The 19,444-nt window shown below is 40.4% G+C and overlaps 1 protein-coding gene across 11 annotated transcripts in view; it reads right to left on the minus strand.

Annotated features, from left to right (window-relative positions):
• The window catches only part of EBF1 (EBF transcription factor 1), a 413,030-nt gene that overhangs the window by 124,412 nt on the left and 269,174 nt on the right, over positions 1–19,444 (minus strand). For 6 of the 11 annotated variants that reach the window (XM_035283558.3, XM_002744106.7, XM_035283547.3 and 3 more), the window contains exon 8: positions 7,554–7,695. In XM_035283558.3, the coding sequence (XP_035139449.1) occupies positions 7,554–7,695 (142 nt within the window). The remainder of the gene's footprint in view (positions 1–7,553; positions 7,696–19,444) is intronic. The other 5 variants (XM_008984138.5, XM_035283569.3, XM_008984128.5 and 2 more) reach the window with 1 other exon arrangement.

A 19,444-nucleotide genomic window follows, 5' to 3' on the forward strand; every position in this document is an offset into this window, starting at 1 on the left:
GTAGTAAATAATAACAGAATAATAAATATTACCACCTGGCCTGGTTACTGTCAAGCACGGCAACAAAATCTGAGCACCATTTCTTTTCTGTTATCAGTGCTGTCGGTGGTGCCATGGTAAAATAAGCAGAACGTAGATCATCTGCTCATGAACTCTTCAATCTCTCTGAAGCTGAGACCTTGCTGGCTACTGAATCTCCAGTGGTAGGATTTCTGGTGTTACCCGCTTTACGAATCACTCAGGGAATACAACTGGAAATCCGTCTTCACTAACATCCTTGTGTATTATCCTGAGTACTTACCACATCCTTTCTATTTCAAGGAAAGACCAAAGGCATCTTCCCAGCTGCTCAGAGTAAAAGCCCTGATTTGATACCTGAAAATCTGGGGCATCAGTGCTCTATTTTATGACACATCTGGATATTCTTAACCCTAATGTTCTGTTCTTGCATCTGTCTTTTTTATTCAAGTAGGAAAAATCAGTTGGTAAGTTGTAACATGCCACCCTCAGTCACAAAAGATGACACCAATATTTTTCACTTAGCATAGGCCCTTCACCAAGATGATGTTGCCTTAATGGTTTTGGCTGGGATTCTGCACTAAAACTAGGCACAGAGGGACTACTGGCTGTGTGAGAAGCTATGCATCATCCATCTCCTGACACTGTGTTTTGAATGTACATTTCTATCAGGAAGCTGGATTTATTTTACAGACATTCTTCTCAGGATCATGGGAATCCCAGGAAGACTAGAGGCAAGGCTAGGCCAACGTGAAATGTACAGGCATTAAGGTGGACCCCAAATACTCTGGCATGGTTATCCAGCCACCAGGAAGCTTTGCAACCCCTGAAATGCACATGGACAAGTGCAAAGAGCATTGAATGGATTTTGACAGAAACTAGCTATGTTTAAGCACAAGCAGATTATATCCACTCTCTGGGTCTTTGTGAAATGAGGGAGAGTGAAGAAAATGACCTTCCATCCTGGCTCAGGCACTGCCCCTGGTGGGAGGAGAGAGAGAAACTTGGGAGGGTATTTTTTCTCTGTTTTAGTTTATTTTCACTCACTAAGTTTTGTTGGGGCAATATATATTTTAATGGGTCAAATAATGCAGCAGCTCTCTACTCTAAAGACCTTGAAAAGGTGAGGGTCTCCCCACATTCAAAAAGAAGTCAAAAGGTACACTCTTTCTAAGTGACTTATGAAAAACTAAATCAATAATAGAAAATCATCTGAAAATAAAAGGACTCTTAAAATGTTTGACTTTCTATAAGAAACACATGCACTATTGACACAATAAGGAGTAGTTAGGGGGACAGCTCCAAGACACAGCCAACTCCCTGGTGAGCTTCCAAAGCCCAGCAGTGAAGAGCAAAGTTATAAGCAACTCTAAGCAATCTTGCCCTGGGCTTTCATTGGATCTGAGGAGCCCATATAATTGAAACTGAGTTCATCAAAGCCCTGCCTGACCCCCATACCACAACTCCTGCCCAGCCCACCTTGGCCTGCATGATGAAGCAGCCCCCACAGCTGTCCCAGTCCCAACTCCTGCCACTCCTCCCTTGCCTGGGAGCAACAGGAGCCCTCTCAGTCTCCTTTTGTTCCTAGAATTCACCTAAGCAAAACAGCCCTTGCACACAGTTTCCTTTACCTGGCAATTTTTTTTATCCCCTTTGCCCAGTGCTATGGTTTGAATAGATGAATGGTTGGTTGAATGTTCTGACAAAATTCATGTTGAAATTTAATTGCAATTTCAACAGTATTAAGAGGTAGGACCTTTAAGATGTGATTAGATCATGGGGGCTCTACCCTTCTGAACAGACTAATTCCATTATTGTGGGAGTGCGTTACTTATAAAAGGAAGCTCTCTTCACCCACATGTGCTTGTCCTTCTACATTTCCACAATGGGATGATGCAGCCTGGAAGCCCTCACCAGATGCTGGCATCACACCCTTGGACTTGCCAACCTCCAGAACTGTAGGACATAAATTCCTTTCCCTCAAAAATTACCCAGTCTGTTATAGCAACAGAAAACAGACTAAGACACCTAGTAAAAACTTACTTATCTATTTGGTTTTGGCATAAATGAGATTTTCTCAAAGAAGCCTTCCCCGACACTTCATTACGCCCGTTTGCTTTTGTGGTCCCCCTTTGATCCACTCTAATTCATTAGTTGTACATTTTGCTTAATACCGCACCTCTCTATTTACATCATATATTCTGTGAAGACAAGGACTGAGTCTGCCTTAACTACTGCACCTAGCTTGATGTCTGGCATGTAGTGCATGCTTAGTATGAATGAATGATTTCAAGTCTACCTGACTGACACTTCCTCCCTTGGCTGAAGATCCAAAGGAAGGGTTCTTAGAAAACGCTAGTGGATTCCTCTGTTCCCAGGAAGCCCTGTTTCTCCAAAGGCACCTCCTACGGAAAGTCATGTGCCAAGAGCTTCAGTTCAGAGCAACATAAAATAGTGCATGCTAAAAGGAAGTCTAAAGAGGACCCCACCTGGCTTTTGCCGGACATACAAAACTGAGGCCCACAGAAGCAAAGTGACTTTCCCAAGGTCACACAGCTAGCTAATGGCAGTCCGGACTAGAATCCAGCTCTCCAGACAGACAGCCTGATCCTCCTTCTAGCCTCTTGTTAGAATCATATTATACAGAAGGGAAAAGAGGCTCCTTTGGAGTAATCTCCCCAAGCTCAAACCATCTTTCTCCACATTTCCATAAAAATAAAAAATAAAAAAAAAATTTTTAAACACATTTAAATGCAGCTGGTCACAGGAAGTCAATGGGGCTGGACACCAAGGGGCAACTGACAGAAGCAAAAACTGCCTGTGTCTGGATCAAAAGGATTACACGAGGTCATTTGCTAAAGATCAGGAACAACATTATACTGTCAGGGACAGTTGTAATGGAATACTACAACCAAAAGGTCAGAATTCACTGCTGGTGGTGAACACCTGACTCGATTTCTCCAAAGCTGTAATTACAGCCAGGAAATGGGCCCAGGGTGTCTATTACCAGTCTTTATTCTTCAAAATATTTTTAGTGTGAGCAAACTCCACTATTGTTTTTATTTGTTTTATCTTGAGATCCTGGCACATTTATGTTTTATGTTGCAGTCTTTATTATAACTCTGAAGGGAAATTTAATTGATTTGTATCTGATGCCCATAAAAGCTAAATTTCAATCATTTTCCATTTTTGGAAAGTGAATATGTTTTAAAGAATCTATCTTTGATCTAAAAAACTAAGTAGGACCTCAGGTCAGAGCTCATCAACACTAAAATGTTTATATTCTAACTCTTGACTAATAGTTCCATTGATTTTTTTAATATAAATATAAAGGATGTACAAATTCAAAACAATAAAAAAAAAACCTAGATCTAAAGAACACCCTACTGGAGACTTAATCCCACTCCAGGAAAGGGCTCCTACTGATGGGTGAGCTCTCTGGAACCTGCTCACATTTCTTTAGTCACCATGGAGGAGGCAGTTCCTCCAATAGCCCAAAAAGGGGAGAAGGGAAAAAAAAGAGAGGAAGGGAAAAAAAACACATGCACACCAAAATAAAAAAAAAAATACATATATCCCCTTAAAAAAAAAGAGCATTTAAACTGCTTGTCAGATGGTTTCCTGACAAAGCCACTAGAGTGTATTCACAGGCATTTGCATAAGTGCTGCCGGTGAGTTCACCATAGCTGCAAGCGCTAATGGCACATAAAGTAATTTAGTCACTTCTCCCGGCATTCTATGTCAGAATGCTGAGCACGGGCACTTCGCCTTGTTGCATATTAGATCATTAGATAATAAAGTGTTAGTGCATGCAAGCTGACAGGGGCTCTGCACCACAGCACTGTGAGGGCACCGCATTTTGCCCCAGGGGGAAGAAACAGAGAAACTGATGCCACAGTTGGCCTTGAATTGAAGTAAACACAACCTGGAACTCAGGGGAATAACAATGCCAAAAGCAACACTCCCTCAACCCCTCAACAACTCCCCAGAACAGTCTTCGTGAACTTGCCCAAATGACTGGAAGACAAGGCAAGCACACAGGGTAGCGCTGAACATAGCCTTGTGGCAGCCACTCGGTGCCATTCATCCTGAACCCATGCTTTTTCAAAAATTGGAACCAGGAGAGCAGTTAAATTTTGAGGCTGCCTCTATCCACAACTGTACATCTTCCACTAAGCTATTGCTTAAAGAAGAAACCTCACTAGCCTAAATGCTCCCATAAATATCCAGCCAAAGAAGATCTCGGTATTCATGAATGAAGAGAAAGTATGCAGGGAAGAGCTGTTTCTACGATCTACAGCATGCCGGGATTCACTCTTTTTAGACCATGCAAGAGTCTAAGAAATAAATTTGCCTTTGTCAACTCTCATACTTGAATTACAGGGTCATTTATCAGAGCACAGGGGTTTGTGAGTCCACGGGTCATATAAGAAAGCCCATGCGTGGATGTAAAGCACGATCTCTGTCTCTACTTATATGCAGAAAAGTGAGCTACAAAAGGAAACTTCCTTCAATGGTCTGACAAGCAGGATATAAATAGAGATGTGAAGAGTAGCCCAAAATAATTCAGGCTACCTGTAAATGACATGGTAAATTCCAGAATGGGGGAGAACGTAGGTGCCCGCAGGTCACAAGAGGAGAACATGCTCCACAGTCTCACCATGAGGTAGCTGTTTGAAAGCGGTTGGGGGTGAGAGTGGAGAGACAGAGGGATGGGGGTGGGTGATTCTATAAGTCTTTTAAACAGAGCATTTGAAACAGGACTTTTCAACAATGAAATAAAGTATTACCCTCACATCAACATGAATTAGCATCTAGGTCCACTCCCACACAGCACCAATGAAAGAGTTCAATAGTCACCCTTTGCTGAGTAGACATTTATGTGTCAGACTGAAGTGTCTAAATGAGTGGGTGGTTTTGTGTGGTTGGTTGACTCACTCTGCAGAGAAGCAGATTTCTATGTTATTGTCATTACTAAGAATTTGAACGTGTCTACCCTTACTTTCCACTGGAGAGAAGTGAAGTAAGGCTTAGGTAAAGGCAAGACCCCTTGTTGAAGGACATAAGACATACCCACAACCCCAACGACGGCCAACCATTTATACACAGTGAAATGTCACCATTTTTTGAATAATATCTTATAATAATATGGCCATTTGTGGACTTACAAACTCAAGCAGGTGAATAAAATGCTGTCTTTAAAACTTAGAATAATATGATATCCCAACTGAAATATTAATATATACTCTTAGAAGAGAGAACATCTGAGCTGAGGAAGTTTAGAGCTGTGTTCATCCAGAGGTCTCAACCTGTTGGCCTGTGGCTGCATTCTTCCTAAGTGGCGTTTTTCCCCCCTCCTCCTTTCTGTGTCTAAAACTTTGTGATTAGTAACCAACAATTAAAAATTAGGGGTTTTAATTCTTGCCAAACTGGAACATCTGGCCTCACTTGGGTTCTCATTCCCCTAAGTGACAACTGGCTGGGACCGGGGGTCACCAGAGCGTGGACTTGCCTGTCTTCTCAGCCTCCACCCAGACCACTTCCCTATCTACATTGCCTGCCCCCACCCAAAGAACAGATTTTTTTTTTTTAACTCTCCTACAGATCATCACCTTCATTTTAACAAGGAGGAAATCAAGGATACCAAAAGCTAAAGCAACTTGTCCAAGGTCGTACAGAGGCCAGAGTGAAACTAAGAACTGAATTTGGGGTTCCTGGCACCTATTTCAAGATCCGGTCATTTATCATGCTGCAAAATAATGTTACTGATCTTCATTGCCTAGAGGAATCCTTTAGAGCAGGCTATATTCTATGTTTGCTTTCGGTTTTTGTTGGATGGATAATTTGCATGGTGTCAGGAGCTTCCTCACTGGCTTCCCAAGAGCAGAAATAGGAGCTGCATGTGGCCTGAGCAGATTTTGAAAGTGTGAACCCAGATTTCAAACTGAGTCAAGACTGTCACCAGACTGGGCAGTACCTGTTGCAGGTAACCAGCCACAGTCAAACACGTAACTGCAGTCCTCAAGCAGCACTCTCCGAATCACCCGCACTGAGTATTTCCCTATTTTTTTCCTCCTCCTTTCACCTAAACACCTCTAAGTCACACAATGCCTTAAGTGACTCCAAAGGTAGTATAAAGGCAACATTACTGTAAAGTGAGGATCAGAATAATTTTAAGTACAGAAATGGAACTAGGAATGTAATCATGAGCAGGTGTTTCAAATGGCCTCCTGCAAAAAGTAATATCCATCCATCTCAGTACTAATGAAACCATAAAGAAGCAGCTTTTGAAAGATGATGGTTTACTTTAAGAAGACTGTAAAACTGGATGTGGTGAAGAATCCCTTCTAAGAGTGTTACGTCTGGCTAATTAATAAAAAGTACGGTTCGTGTGTTCCATAAGCACAGGAGAAAAAAAAAAACAGGCAAAAATGATGAGAGTGGTGTGTTTATTAAATTGGGATGCTGGCAGGGAAGGGAGTTTTCTGTCTTATGAATTATGGGCAACTCCTGGCCCATGGGAAAAAAAACAGGCAATCAGATGATAATTTGTGTGGTAGTGTTCTGAAAAGAATCTTGCTGACCTAGCAAACTAGAAAGGGAAGTGAAGGAAATGGGTTCAGAGTCTGAGGCAATTGAAGAAAGCCTAGTATGGTGACTGCTATCCAGTAGAGCCTCAATCACTCATTCTTGAATGGATGGATGGATAGATGGATGGGTAAGTGAAAAGGAGGAAGAGTAGATACATTACACACACATGCAGCACTGAAAAATTCAGACGTGCACCTAACCCAACCCACGGTTCTTCTGAGTGGCATTCACTTTCCTTGATTTAAATTTTTATCTGGTTTCCTTCATTCCTCTCAAAGGCACCACTTATTAGCCATAATTCTCAAAACAAATGTGATTTCTCCCTATAGAAGTCTACCTACAAAAAGCAAGTTCTGTCACATGGTGAAGAGGTGAGACCTATGTACAGGGCACAGGAGGGACATTTGGTCTGAGCTTCATATTCAGAAAGCACCTCCAACCTAGACATTGAACTTGATCTTCAAAGGAAGTTCAACATGTAGTCCCTGAGATACACCAGGAGGATAGTAAAGAGGGTGGGTTCATTATAAAACCTCAACGGTCAATTATAAACACACCAGATATATCACAGGTTTTGTGATACAAAATTGTGTGGCCTTTCCTAATTTTTCCTTGGATTGGCCTTTCCTTACTTTGTAATCCAGTGAGAGCTTAAAATAAAGCAATGGTCCAGGCCTCGTCCTTTCTCTCAACCTGAAAGGAGGCAATATTAGCCATTTCCAGAGTAGAGAGTGGTCGCACAAGAAAGGTGGGCCTCCGAGATTTTCCAGTCTTAAATATGTGGCATCGTATGTTGAAGAGGAAAAAACCCTGGAGGATCAATCTTGTTCAAAAAGACTTTTGACATTTGAAACAGAGTAGAACATGTGGTGGAGTGGAAGAAAGAAACCAAAGAAATTCACAGTTAAAGTAGCAATGCCAACCAATGAAAATGATTCGCCTACCATGTTCCAGATAAGAGGGCGTACCTTCCGAGGGGTCAAGCCTCCGAGCCCTCCGCCCATGCTTGGAATTATTATGGACAAACATGTTGTCAGAGACTGCCAGGACATGGCCATCCACGTTGACTGTCGTAGACACCACGACCTAGAGACATAAGAAAGAAATGAATGAACATTTTAATATAAAAGCGTGGTGGGTAATAAACTCAAGTTAAATAAATAACAGCTGGGAGCTGAAGAAAATTGCATAGCTATTTCACATAATAACTGGTGCTTATGCTGTACAAGTCTAACAAGAGGAGCTATTGATGAGTGGGTCTTTGGCATGGAACGCTTTTGATGCAGTTTTAAGTAAAATTGCACAGTTTATAGTTATACAGCAGAAGGTACACTGTTAACCATAATTTTAACAAGAGGATCTTTATTAGCATATTTTTTTACACAAGGGTGGTTATGTTTCACCTAAATTACCCTTCAGTTTAGACACTGAAGCAGATATCACAGTTGATCATGCAAATAAAAATCTTTTGAATCTTTAAAATATTTCCCCCCCACAGTGTCGGGGTTAAGAGGATAGAGAAATGAAAAAGATTTCAGTAAGAGCTGGGATGCATTTTTCTCTCCTGGGTGTCTTTCTGAGATTTCTTGTACTTTTTTCTTTTCACATTAGTTTGGTTCATCAGACCAAAGTCTACTATCACCATCACCCCTCCCCTCAAAAATTCCTGCTAATTAAGGGTCTTAGATCTGTTTCAAATTAAAAAAAAAAAAAAAATGGTGGGACTGGCCCAAGGCATAATTTAGACACTGAAACCATCTCATAAAGTGACTGTGAACCCAGTTTGCCAGAAGAGACACAGGCAGAGATGTTGTCTCGGAGAACTTTGACTAAAACAATGAGAAGAAATGACCTACACTTCTCCTTATATTAAATGGGAAAGGGATTAAAACTGAAACCCACAGAGATATGTTTATTCATGCGACCTCTTACAACCAAATATAATAATCGTCTGTAATTGCAGCTTCAGCTCCCACCTCATGCTTTGACACGGGAAACAGCAATCAGCCCGCTCCCGTTTAATCCACCTATTATGTTGACTAATTAACTTTGCTCGACAGTTTATTTCTTCCTCCATTATCAGCCCCTGTCAGCCGCAAGCACCCTGCAGCATAGGGGGAACCTCAGGCTCTTTGATTGATCACCGATAGATTGACATGCAGATTAATTTAATTAGAATCACCTCACTTGAGAAATGAAAGACAATGGCAAGAGGGCTAATAGATCTGCTCTCATAATGAGGCGAGCCTCCAGAGCGAAGGCTGAGGATTTCTGATTTATTTTGCTCAATTCCCCAGTTGCTTGGAAAGACTCACTTTAATTGTTCTTGGTTTTGAGAGGCATTAGCCTCTGAAGAGGTGAACCGCTTTACAAGGATTGCACAGACGGAGGCCTCAGTTTCTGAGGAAGCCTTTTCTCCGAGTTGGCTAAAGGGGGCAACCACTTCTGAAGAGTCTTGTGCAACACTAATGTTTCATCAGCTGAGTTGGGCAGAGGGGAAGATGCTGGGCCCCAGTCTACGCCTGTGAGTTGTCAGCCCAGACTCCAGTCCCCACCAGTCTTGCCACACTTAAAAGTTCCTCTGTCCCCCTTGTTGACCTAAGGGCATCCTGGCAAAATATGGTGAATTTCCTTTCCCAGAGCCTCAAAGATGCCCATGAATTGCAGGCTGTGAACGCATCACTCATGCTAGTAGCATAAGGTCGATTTTGTTTTCTGAAACTACTTTATTAAAATGCATAGGAAACAGTTGAGAGTTCAATCAGGGATTCAGAGTATTCTCCTTAGCCACTGTGAAACCCCAAATTCCATCTAGAACAAATCATCTGGGGGATGACATGTAAGTTTGATGCAGTAGTTCACAGAGTGGTTCTTTCCTTAATTCATGATTGACCAACCAGATCTGACACAGCCTGAAGTTTATGTGTTTACAAGTTAATTTAAAAGGAGAAAGAGAAGGAGGAGGAGAAGAAAATGGTCTACTATTTTGTCTTCAAAAACTATCACGTGCAGTGGCAAAGTCGATTTTACTTAAGTCAACAGAAATTCACTTTTCTTTTTAGAGAGACGACTTCTTAGGACTTACAATTACATAACAGAGCTGGGTCTTTCAAAGAAATTTTGATTTACTATGAGACCACAGTTGAACGGTCACTGGAGTCGTTAGCTAAAGAAACTATAAAAGGAATCCCAAACCATATCTGTTTTCAGTGCCAGGAAATACAGAAAGTGGTTATTCTAGATGTCTGTCTTAGGAGGAAGAAACACAACAGTGACAATTCACCGTGCACCTGTAAGACACAAGCTCTACAAACTTAAGGCTTAAAATATTCAGTATCTTTTAAAGACACTGTCATCTAATTCCTACATTAAACAAAAATGTCAAGAACAGTTAAGGGGAAAAAAAATATACCCCATATGTTTTTCTTTTCTTGGCAACAGAAGAACCACCAGGGCCACCTGTGTGATAGAATCATTTGGTTGAAATGCCAATCAAAATTGGAGAAAAGATAATACAGAGAATCTTCATACTTTTAATTTCTAGAAAATGAACAGCTAATCTGTTCCTCAAAAACTCACAGCACAACTTGCCTACCACAAAACAACGTCTCCCATTTCCATTTGGAAATATTCAGGATATATTTAAATAAAACATTTGCTAAAATTAATCCACGGAGCAACTTGTAAATTAAAAAAAAATACGTGAGATGCAAAAGGGGGACTGCAGTGTCCTTTAAAAACAGGCCCATGGTCGGAGGGAAAAGGGCCTTTACAGTTTCACACAAGATTAACGAGGTGCTGACACTTTCATGCAGGCAAGGGGAGAGACAGGCCTGCCAAATCTCCTACCTTCCGAAATTCTGTCAATAAAACATAGCCTAAATTTGAGACAGATAAACATTAAAAATGATTTTACCTTTGGACACAACCACCCTTTTCCTCTTTCCCCGCTTCTCCACTCCCCTGCCCAGAGAAAAAGATGTTGAGAATATGAAGAAATAGGTATGTTTAGAATTTTATGATATCTGTTATAATTACACCTTTACTTTCTAGAACTGCATTGTCCAATGCAGAAGCCAAATATGTGGCTATTTAAATTTAAACTAAACAAAATTTTAGATTCCCTTCCTGAGCCTCAGTAGCCATATTTCAAGTGTTTCATAGCGATAGGTAACTCTGGCTACCATATTGGACATGGCAAATGGGGATTTTTTTTTTTATCATTGCAGAATGTTCTATTGGATGGCACTGCTCTAGAATGGTTTTGAAATAAATTGTACCACTTGATTCTTGAAGATGCCCATGTTATATCTCCTGAAATATCAGCCTATGTAAACAAGTTTAGGTTTATACATATATGCTTTATCACTATATTTTTGTAATGAAATTTCTATTAGGGGGCTTTGCTTCCTAAGGTAGCAATTTAGAGATATGCTGGTGAACACTCGGTATATTCCAAGGTTCTTTCCATCTGGGCCCTCCCTTCCAGTCGAGAGTATTCAGAATAAGAGAATGAAAAGGGCAGAAAAGAAGTCTCCAGCTGAACATGGACTTTGGGTATTTTATACTTTGGATATTTTCAATTTCTTGGCTCATATCAGTGGTTCAGAATCTCTGTTTTATCTTTTTCTGGATTAATATCCCTTAAAGGTATTATTCCTATCCCTCTCTATTTAGAATTTGAAAGAACTAGACACAAAATTTCATTCTTGGCTCCCAAACTTTCCTGGTTAATGTGACTTTGGCCAGGTTAACTTCTCTGAGTCCCAGTGTCCCTGACTCTCCATGGAAATAATGACCATACTTAACTCAAAAGGTAATTGTGAGGCTTAAATTAATTAAAGTGGCTAGCATGGTTCCCAGTTCACATGGAGCACTCAATAAACATGAGTAGCAGTAATAGAGTAGGAGTTGCCACTTTGCTGGTGATGTGAAACAAAAAGTTTAAAAGAATGTGTTGGGTCGATAACCTGAATCATCTTAACAGCCATAAAGAAGACCCAGCATACACTATAATTTTTTTAAAAAAAGGATACAGACAGTGTTTCTTCTATGTCCACTGCTCAACACAAACTTACAATTTTAAAGACTTTTGTGCTGGTAACACATTATTACACATTTAGGCCTCACATGAATTGCAGTTTTCACTGCAGGTTTATATAATTTTGCTTTCTAGAACTTATCTGTATCTTAGTCTGTTACATTTGAGGCTTTATAAATGAAACCTCACTATTCTGAAGAGTCTGTAAATGAGATGTCTCATCAGTTTGGTCTAGTTTTCCCAATGTTTCCCATCAGTGAGGGTCTCTCAGGAGTTTTGTAATTGGTTAGTATTTCCTCACCATCACTTCTTAGGCAGCCCCTCTTCCCTTCATCTTGGGCAGAAGACCTTGTATGTCCTCACTCTATTATCTAAGATTCGTGAAGCATAACCTCTGTCTTATGAGCAGATTTTCAAAAAGATATAAGCAGCTAAATTCAATCATGAGTGGAATATCACATTAACAAAAGTAGCAGTTTGTGTGGAAGAAGGGGTTATGACAAAAGCAACCCCAAATGTTGAAGTCTGCATCTTTAAGCATTTCTTCAACAAACAGAATCGGAGCAAAGCTTAGACCATCATAAATTTCAAACATTATGACAGTTAAGGAATTCCTTCCAAAAAATAACCACTTCCTCATGTTAATTTTCAATGACTATTTAAAAATTCCAAATCCTGGTTTTCAATGCCGGTGTACGGTAACTCAGTAAAAGGAAATCAGTGCTGAAGTTGGTCTGTTCCATGATTCCTAACCTCTGGCTTTAGCTTGCACTTCTGCATTCATTTAGGGCTTTAAATCATAAGGCTTTAAAAATACTAACTTGAAGTACATGAAATAAAAAGCATTGGGCATCATTTCATGGAATAATACTCAGCAATAAGAAGGAACAAACAACTGATATCCCAGGGAATTATGCTGAGGGCAAAAGCCAGTAACCAGAGGATACCGACTGCATGTTAAGGGCTGAATTGTTCCTCCCCCAGAAATTCATATGTTGAAGGCCTGATCCCCAGTACCTCAGAATGTGACTGTATTTTAAGATAGGGCTTTGATTACTTTAAAATGAGGCCATTAGAGAGGTCCCTAATTCAATCTTTACAGGAGGAAATTTGGACACACAGAGAAGGTTAGCATGGTTACTAAAACAGGACAAGATAAGGCATTCTCGTGGTGATGAAAATTCCCTGTAGATGGACTGTGGTGTTAGACACACAAAGCTAGACACAGTACAATTTTACAGAACTAAAAAGATACCCATACAAAAAAGTACCAGTAAAACAAGGGGACCTGAATAAGATGGGTGGATTCCATGAATGTCCATATTCTGGTTGTCATATTGTAAAATAACTTTGCAAAATGCTACTGGGGAAGACTGGGTAACTGGGACATGGGATCTTTCTGTATTACTTCTCATAACTGCATGTAAATCTAAAATTATGTGAATAAAACAACTCAAGTAAATAAAAGCCATCGGCAACCAAGATGTCCTTCAGTGGGTGAATGGATAAACAAACTGGTGATCCATATAACAGAATATCATTTTGCAATTTAAGAAAATGAGCTATGAAGCCACAGTTAGTCATAGAGGGGTCTTACATGCATATTACTAAAGGAAAAGTAAATCTCAAGCAACTATTGTATGATTCCCACTATATGACATGCTGGAAAAGGCAAAACTATGAAGACAGTGAAAAGACCAGTGGTTGCCAGGAGTCTGGGAGAAGACACAGATGAATGGACTAAGGACAAAAGATCTTTAGGGCAGTGAAACCATTCTGTACAACACTGCAATGATGAATATGTCCATGCACTTACTTGTCCAAACCTACAGAATGCACACACAAACAATGAACCCTAGTGTAAACTATAAATTGATTGATTGATTGATTTTTTGAGACAGAGTCCTGTTCTGTCACCCAACCTGGAGTGCAGTGGTGTGCGATCTCAGCTACCGCAACCTCTGCCCCCCAGGCTCAAGTGGTCCTCCCACCTCAGTTCCTGAGTAGCTGGAACAAGAAGCATCACCACCACACTCAGCCTTTTTTTTTTTTTTTTTTTTTTGGTGAAAACAGGGTTTCACCATGTTGCCCAGACTGGTCTTGAACTCCTGGGCTCATGCAATCTACCCACCTCGGCCTCCCAAAGTGCTGGGATTACAAGCACGAGCCACCAACTCAGCCCACAAAACTATGGACTTCAATAATATATTAATATTGGCACATCAATTGTAACAAATATATCACACTAATCCAAGATATTAATAATAGGGGAAAAGGAGGCATAGAGAATGGGGACGGGGTTGAGAGGGTATATGAGAACTCTGTACTTACCTTTCTATAAATAAACCTAGGACTGCTCTACAAAATAAAGTCTATATATTTTTTAAAAAGCATTGACAAGTGATGGGGGGCAGAGTTGGGGAGAGAGAGCATGGAGAGAAATGCCAAATATAGGTGATGGGGAGGAAGGCAGCAAATCACACTGCCATGTGTGTACCTATGCAACAATCTTGCATATTCTTCACATGTACCCCAAAACCTAAAATGCAATAAAAAAAGCATTGATGACACTTCTACCGTCAACCCCATATAGTCTACAGTCTACACTCCACCTGTCTGCTTAACTACTTTACAGACTCATCAAATGTTAGAGTCACAAGTGACCCTAGAGATCAGCTAATCTAGTGGCTTCAACTAAGAGTTTTTGATGGTAATAATGGGTGACAATATTGCAGAGTGGGAATCATAAAAGCATCCACAGTAAGGCTGCATACTGAAATATTCAGTTAATTTTCTCTCGCCTGGACCCTATCAACTAACTCCATATGGAAACTCTGGTTATCACATCTACATGAGAAGCTCTCAACTAGCAATTTTTCATGGCTTTAAATAACTCTAAAGATAATGTGATTCTTAATAAATGCAATTCGATTGAAAAAATATGTCATCATATGAGGTTCATAAGATAAATGATAAAAGGAGTCCTCAATAGAAGTTATGACAGTCCAATTTGTCCAACACCTCCTTTTGCAGCTTGGCAAATGAAAGCCAGGAGTAAAAAACAAAACAAAACAAAACTTCAGCTGGGCGCGGTGGCTCATGCCTATAATCCCAGCACTTTGGGAGGCCGAGGCAGGCAGATCACTTGAGGTCAGGAGTTCAAGACCAGCCTGGCCAATATGGTGAAACTCTGTCTCTACTAAAAAGACAAAAATTAGCTGGATGTGGTGGTGTATGCCTATAATCCCAGCTACTTGGGAGGCTGAGGCAGGAGAATTACTTGAACCTGGAAGGTGGAGGATGCAGTGAGCTGAGATCATGCCACTGCACTCCAGCCTGGGCGATAGAGCAAGACCCTGTCTGCCTCAAAAAAAAAAAAAAAACCTTCAAGGTCATAGGACAAATTAAGAGCAGAGGCAAGCCTGAAGGGAAACCTGTAGACTCACAGTGCAGCTCTCACCCACACCCAGGTCTGGCCTTTCAATACTTGCAAGCCCCGGCTTACATCTTCTCTCCAGACTCTCCTCAAATCTTCCCGCACAAATCTATGGTGCCTGTGTGACTGAATACAGTGGAAGTATTATTTACATAAAAATGATCTGCAGCACTTAGGTCTTCATTAACTTTGTCCTTCAAAATATCCTTGACTGATATGGAATGCAATATTCTCAGAAATGTGCCTGATTGCTAGGTTCTATCTGGTTGAAAGATTCCAAATAACTAATTAAAAATTATGGAGGACGCATGAACCTACAGGATGTAACAGAGTGGAACTACTGGAGTGAAGGAGTGGTTAATGGAATTAAATTCACACTTTAAGACTTGAGGCAAAACTAGCTCTTAACAGGAAGACAAGAACAGACGCTTCTAAATCCTCAGATACATGTGCTAAACTAATTTAGACGGTTAGAAAGTCGATTTAGCTTCAGACTCCTGAACAGTGACACAGGATAAACATGAAAAGCTCATATGTGATCTGAACCTCAGTCCTCCCTCGGTGGATCAGGATTCTTCTGATGACTCTTGCGGGTGTCATCGGTGTTTAGTGCTGTGTGTCCTCATTGGCCATTTTAGGTAGGAATGAGACAAACAGGATTGTCAGGCGTGCTCTGTAATGATGGGGCTATGGCACAGGAATGTGGAAATAAGGACCAAGAAAATCGCATATTGATCAATGGCTCAGATTCCAGAGTCAGATGATCCTGAGTTTGATCTCCGGTCCCATCACTCACTTGCTTGTAATCTTAGATTAGTCACTTGGTGATAGGAATAAGTGGTGAGCCAACTATGTGCCTATCATGTGCCCGGCATTATTCTATGCACTGAAGAAGCAACAATGAACAAAACTGATAGAGCATTCACTAAGTAGGAGTTTAGTTCTTATTGGGGATAGAGAGGGGGTCAGACAATAACTAAGCATTAAAAGCAAAATTTCAGATTGTGATAAGTTTCAAGGAAAAATAAAATATCTTTTACCTAGGTGGTGCCTAGGTGGAAGACATTTTTAATTGGGTGATTAGGAAAGGCATCTGTAAGGAAGTGACCAAAAAATGGATTCTTTTTAGTTTTATTTTTAGAAGAAATGAGGTTTTGCCATGTTGGCCAGGCTAGTCTCAAACTCCCTGCCTCAAGTGATCCACCTGCCTCGTACTCCCAAAGTGTTGAACTTACAGGGATGAGCCATCACGCCCAGCCTGAAATCTGCATAAAAAAATGTCTGGCCATTCAATGTGTCAGAAGAGTTTTCCAGAGAGAGAGAATAGAAAGTGCAAAGATCCTGAGGCAAGAATGAATTTGGTATAAGCAGGGAAGAAAAATGAAGGAAGGCCAACATGGTTGACAGGAGCAAAGGAAACAAGAGAAAAAGTGGAAGAAAAATAAGATTATACATGACATAATGCTTAGTACAGTGTCTGCCATGTAACTAGAGCTCTGTAAGTTACAACTTAAAAAGTAGAAGAATCCAAGGATACCTCTGGCTCATAAATCCCAGTAACTATAGGCACCTTCAGAGCCAGTATCCATCGGCAATCACTGATCAAAGCGAACCTTTTACATTCATTAATGTATTTTACAGTTCCTTCAAAGGCAGCTGTGCTTAATGTGGAAATACATGTTCTCTAAGTGCAGAGCGACCACTCATCAAATGCTGTTCATAAAGATTCCTTCTCAGTGATGCACGCTTTCTGCCAAGGCTCAGCATAAGGCTCATGCCAAGATACATATTTGCCCAGTAAGTCATAATGGTTTAATATATCAGGGTGAAAATCCACCATTTGTATTTACCATGTTATGTGAATTAATCCTGTATTCGGAAACTATCATTAGAGCTGCTTTCAGTATAATTAATCAGCATGGAGCCTCTTGAAATTATTCTGTATGAAGAGAGTGATCGCAGCCCGAGCCCCTAGCATTCTGTTGGTAGAGAATTTAATTGCAAGATGTGCTGTTTGTCAAAACAATATAACAGTATAAGTACATCCAAGACGGGGTGGGAGTCAGGGGAGGAGAAATAAAGAAGGACATATTCTTATCCCTTTTATGTAAGTGTATTTAAAACAGACAGAAACTGCAGAGGTTGGGCATGTATTTTAAGAATCCTCTAATTATTCCCTATAACATATGGATTCAGAGATACTATGGCTTCTTAAACAAACAGCAAAGATTCTCCAAAATGTCTAGAATTTACTAGAAAAGGCAGGGAGTTGTCTTTTAATATCATAACTTACGTCATCATTTTTAAAAGCAACACACCAGTTTGGTGGGAATTTGGGATGAATAACCTGGTGGTTTCTCCTTTTTTCCTATCCAAATGACTAAGATGTAAAGGAAGATTGTTTGCCTCCTTAGATAAACATGAGGTAAACGGGAGTTTTGTGCTTGCTACTTCATCTGCTCAGAACATTCTCTGGCTCTTCCTAAGATGCTTCATCCTTATTCTTGATCTCTGAACTTGAATGTCCTTACCTCAGATTGCTTTCCTGGTCACCTACTTTAAGAGAGGTTTCCATCTTTCACCCCACACTGTTTTTCTCTCTCATAATATCCTGTTTAATTTTCTTTATAGCAGCAGTTTCAATTTCTAATATTTATCCTTGTTAACGTGTACACATCTTCATTGTGGAAGCTGATGGCGATTACTCTATATACATCCATTTTTTTATCTTTATGGGCTGCACGGCTTACAGCATGCAAGCCTCCCTGTAGTTGTATATGATCATGTGACTGACTTCTAGCCAATGGAAGTGAGCAAATTTGTAAGCCAAGGGTTTTAAAAAGCACATGGTACCCTTCATGTGCCCTTCACCCATCAGAAACTGGATAAAGACAACCGGGTTCTATAGAATAGGGGAGGCATGAAACAACAGGAGCCCAGGTCCCCAGATAACCTCAAGGACAATACCTGTTCGTCAACCAGGAACATTTGCTTTGTACCATTATGTCAGCAACAAACAATCTTCTGCTGCAGGTGAGCCATTCAATATTATATGGTCTATTTGTTACGGCAGCTAGTATCATCCCAAGAAGAATATAAGTTTCAATGGGCAAAGACCTTATCTTTCCTGTTCATCATGATAGACTCACCACTTCGCACTTCAGTAAATATTACTGAATACATGCATGCATGTGTGCGTAAATATGTCTTCCATTCACATTTATATATATAGATCTAACATTCATACATGAATATAGATTTATAGCCAATGGAAACACTTTATTAAAGAGATAAGATGAATTTGGAAATGTATTCTTTACTTCAGTCTCTAAGTATTATGGTATCTATTGCAATGACAGCTAGAAAACGATTCTTGTTCTTCCCTTACCATCCTCATTCTGCCAGTCCCCAAAAGAAAAGCTACTGATAAAGATTTAAATCTCAAGGTTGAATTGTCTGGCTCCTGTCAGTTAAAAATGAGACCGTGGCATAGTTTTAACATAGTCCTTTGACATTAGCATCTTTTTAGTGTCAAGATGAAGAAAGAGGCTTGTTTAGTCATAAGTGAATTTCTCCCTGTGTCACGAGCTCTTTCCATCCCCAACTTGCTCTTTTTCCCCCAGCCTTCCCCATGCCCACCAGTCCTGAACAAAGCCTGTATCCACTGTTGTATTTAAGTAAGTTTCTTATCCTAACCACAGCCTAGGGATGTCAAAAGAAAGCATCCATTATTAAAAAAAAAAAAAAAAAAAAAGATTGTGCCAGATTTTCTACAAGGTTTATTCCATACTGCCTTAAAGTATGAACACAGCCCAGCTCTGCAGAAAGTGATTAATTTCTTGAAAACACTAAGGTCACACTAATTGACATGACCTGTGTAATTAAGCAATCTCTGTTTACACAGCAGAAGCCCAGCCGCTGTGAAGCTGAGTTTGCTTGACAGAATGTCTTTCCATGTCAAGAGATCAACAACCTTTCTTATGTCCTCCTCAGTCACCTACACAGGCCCCTGATTGCTGTTCAGAGGAGACACGCTCTGGCGCTGCTATATGAAGATCAGGCTGGCCGGCAAGCATACAAAGTGAGACAGAAGAAAGCAGTGGCAGTGACCACTGGACAGACCCTGCTTAGCAGGCAAGAGAGTGTGTCTTCAGGCAGATGTGCCAGGACTCAGGTTTTCAATATAACTGGGAAAAGCCATATTGACATGTAAGGAAGAGACCAGAGTTTTTATGGGCCAGAAAGACATTCTTTCACTCTCCCTCAGAAGCAACAGAAACATAAAAATATTTGAAACCAGCCTTCCAATTGGTGTGCTATGAGAAAAATGCTGAAAAGTATATGTCTTGTTCATAAGC

Source organism: Callithrix jacchus, chromosome 2, assembly GCF_049354715.1.
Source record: "Callithrix jacchus isolate 240 chromosome 2, calJac240_pri, whole genome shotgun sequence".
NCBI lineage: Eukaryota > Metazoa > Chordata > Mammalia > Primates > Cebidae > Callithrix > Callithrix jacchus.